At 39.4% G+C, this 533-nt stretch overlaps 1 protein-coding gene across 1 annotated transcript in view; it reads left to right on the forward strand.

The window, feature by feature from the left end:
- The window catches only part of LOC119588326 (carbohydrate sulfotransferase 5-like), a 14,031-nt gene that overhangs the window by 9,670 nt on the left and 3,828 nt on the right, over window positions 1–533 (forward strand). Inside the window, exon 5 of the mRNA XM_037937016.1 lies at window positions 439–525. Within this exon, the coding sequence (XP_037792944.1) occupies window positions 439–525 (87 nt within the window). The remainder of the gene's footprint in view (window positions 1–438; window positions 526–533) is intronic.

A 533-nucleotide genomic window follows, 5' to 3' on the forward strand; every position in this document is an offset into this window, starting at 1 on the left:
TAAGGTATCAGAAACACATTATACATCTGAAAGTTGTAAAATATATTTCACTAGCTAATGTTTCATCATGTTGAAGTCTATGCCATAAACTGTAAGCTATTACTGTTCCCATTTAAGGCAAAATGCCTTTTTCAGTGCATGTGCGGTAAATATCTACAGGTTCACCGGGGTCGAAACGTGACCACAATGCTAATCCATTCTTGGCTCCCAAGAGAGATGCATTGCTGATGAGGCCTTTTTTCTGTATCGCTAGATCATGTAAACTAACTCGTGTAAAATGCATGAGTTTACATATAATCTCCGAAAAGCAAGATAACACTGTTTAATAGTTCGTTAACGTTCTCTGCACATATGTGGCATTCATAAGCTTAGCTCATTAGATGCCGCATAAATAAACAAAGCTGATGTACATTTTCCGTTTATTGCCTAAAATTGCAGATTGGAATGGAGAGAAATTCTGGCGACTTCAGAATCCGCCCGCTGCGCCAGCGCCTTCTCCTGCAACTACGGTCTCTACAACCAATAGTAAGAAC

This window comes from Penaeus monodon, chromosome 23 (genome assembly GCF_015228065.2).
Source record: "Penaeus monodon isolate SGIC_2016 chromosome 23, NSTDA_Pmon_1, whole genome shotgun sequence".
In the NCBI taxonomy this organism is placed as follows: Eukaryota; Metazoa; Arthropoda; class Malacostraca; order Decapoda; family Penaeidae; genus Penaeus; species Penaeus monodon.